This window comes from Sinocyclocheilus rhinocerous, unplaced genomic scaffold (assembly GCF_001515625.1).
Source record: "Sinocyclocheilus rhinocerous isolate Xijiao unplaced genomic scaffold, SAMN03320098_v1.1 scaffold26165, whole genome shotgun sequence".
NCBI lineage: Eukaryota > Metazoa > Chordata > Actinopteri > Cypriniformes > Cyprinidae > Sinocyclocheilus > Sinocyclocheilus rhinocerous.
This window is the reverse complement of record NW_015652663.1, coordinates 1-1,517: the sequence shown is the minus strand read 5'-3', so window position 1 is coordinate 1,517 and position 1,517 is coordinate 1. Positions and strand designations below refer to the sequence as shown.

Sequence of the window (1,517 nt, the reverse complement as noted above, 5' to 3'; positions counted from 1 at the left end):
ATTTGTCCTAATTGCTCCATGTTTCTGTAGTTGTTAACATTGTTTATGTTTCTCTCATTTCAGGTGTGAACTCTCAGTCCGAGGATTCTCTGGTCTTCGAGACATTGATTCCCAAACCCATGCTCCAGCGTTACGTGTCTTTGCTCCAGGAACATCGCAGGATCATCCTTTCAGGCCCCAGCGGTACTGGAAAATCCTACCTGGCCCACAGACTGGCAGAGCATGTGGCGCTGCGAGAGGGCAAACTGCCCAGTGAGAGCAACATCGTCACCTTCAATGTCGACCATAAATCCAGCAAGGTGAGAATTGATCTCTTTTCCTTAGTTTGTGAGCCAAGTTGTTTGTATCAGCTCTACATCTTTTAAACTCTATTTTATGTAACATTTATGTCAAAAGAGCAAGGAAAATTCATTTTTTGCCTTTAGAAACGAAGTTTTTTATCTCCAAAATGATAAAAGATATGAGCCAAAGTTTAGAAATCCTTGTACATTAGAAAGTAAAGATGTATACATTTATTTTATAGGAGTTGCGTCAGTACTTATCAAATATAGTGGAGAAGCGCAGCACTGACGTGCAGGAGACTGAAGCCCCTCTTGTGCTCATTCTGGACAACCTTCATCACGTCAGCTCACTGGGAGAGATCTTCAACGGCCTGCTTAACTGCAAATACCAGCGATGGTGAGTCTGCCTTTCATATTTTTTTTCATAAATACATGATTGTTCAAATGTTTGTGGTTAGTATCATTTTTTTTTTTTATACTTAAGTAGGAACACATTAAAGTGATCGAAAGGGACAGTAATGAAAATATATAATGTTACAAAAGATTCTATTCATCAAAGAAACCTGAAAAAAAATGCATCACAATTTCCACCAAAATATTAAGCAGCACAAATGTTTTCAACATTGGTAATAATAAGAAATGCTTCTTGAGCATATTAGAATGATTTCTGAAGGATTGACACTGAAGACTGGAGTAATGATGCTGAAAATTCAGCTTTGTTTTACAGGAATAAATTACATTTTAAAATATATTGAAATATGTCAAATATAAAATGTATTCAATTGTAATATTTAACAACATTACTGTTTTTACTGTATTTTTATCAAATAAATGCAGTCTTGGTGAGCATAAGAGACTTTCAAAAGCATTAAAAGATTTGACCAACCCCAAAATATTGAACAATTGCGTTTATTTATATAATTTCTTTTAATAACAAAAATGTGTTTATGTACACACTACAGTCAGTGTAACATGCACATGCACACAGCAATGAGTGTACAATTAATGCTTTGATTTTGTCTCTGTATTTGCAGCCCGTATATAATTGGCACGATGAGTCAGGCGACATCTTCTGCTCCAAACCTGCAGCTTCATCATAACTTCAGGTACAAAACTCTCCTTTTTTGTTCTTGAGTTAACTAAAATTATATCTTAACAGGGAAACTGCTACAGAGTGACCTCAAGGTGGCGAAATTGCGCTGATGTTGGCAGCAATGATGAGATTTTTTTATTTAA

At 35.8% G+C, this 1,517-nt stretch overlaps 1 protein-coding gene across 1 annotated transcript; it reads left to right on the top strand.

Moving 5' to 3' along the window:
* Positions 1-63: 63 nt before the first annotated feature.
* On the top strand, positions 64-1,387 carry LOC107715142 (neuron navigator 2-like; the record flags this gene model as incomplete). Its single annotated transcript, XM_016521204.1, has 3 exons — positions 64-299; positions 524-678; positions 1,316-1,387. Coding segments are annotated over 3 exons (463 nt in total), but the record flags the coding sequence as incomplete, so codon positions are not given.
* Positions 1,388-1,517: the final 130 nt, after the last annotated feature.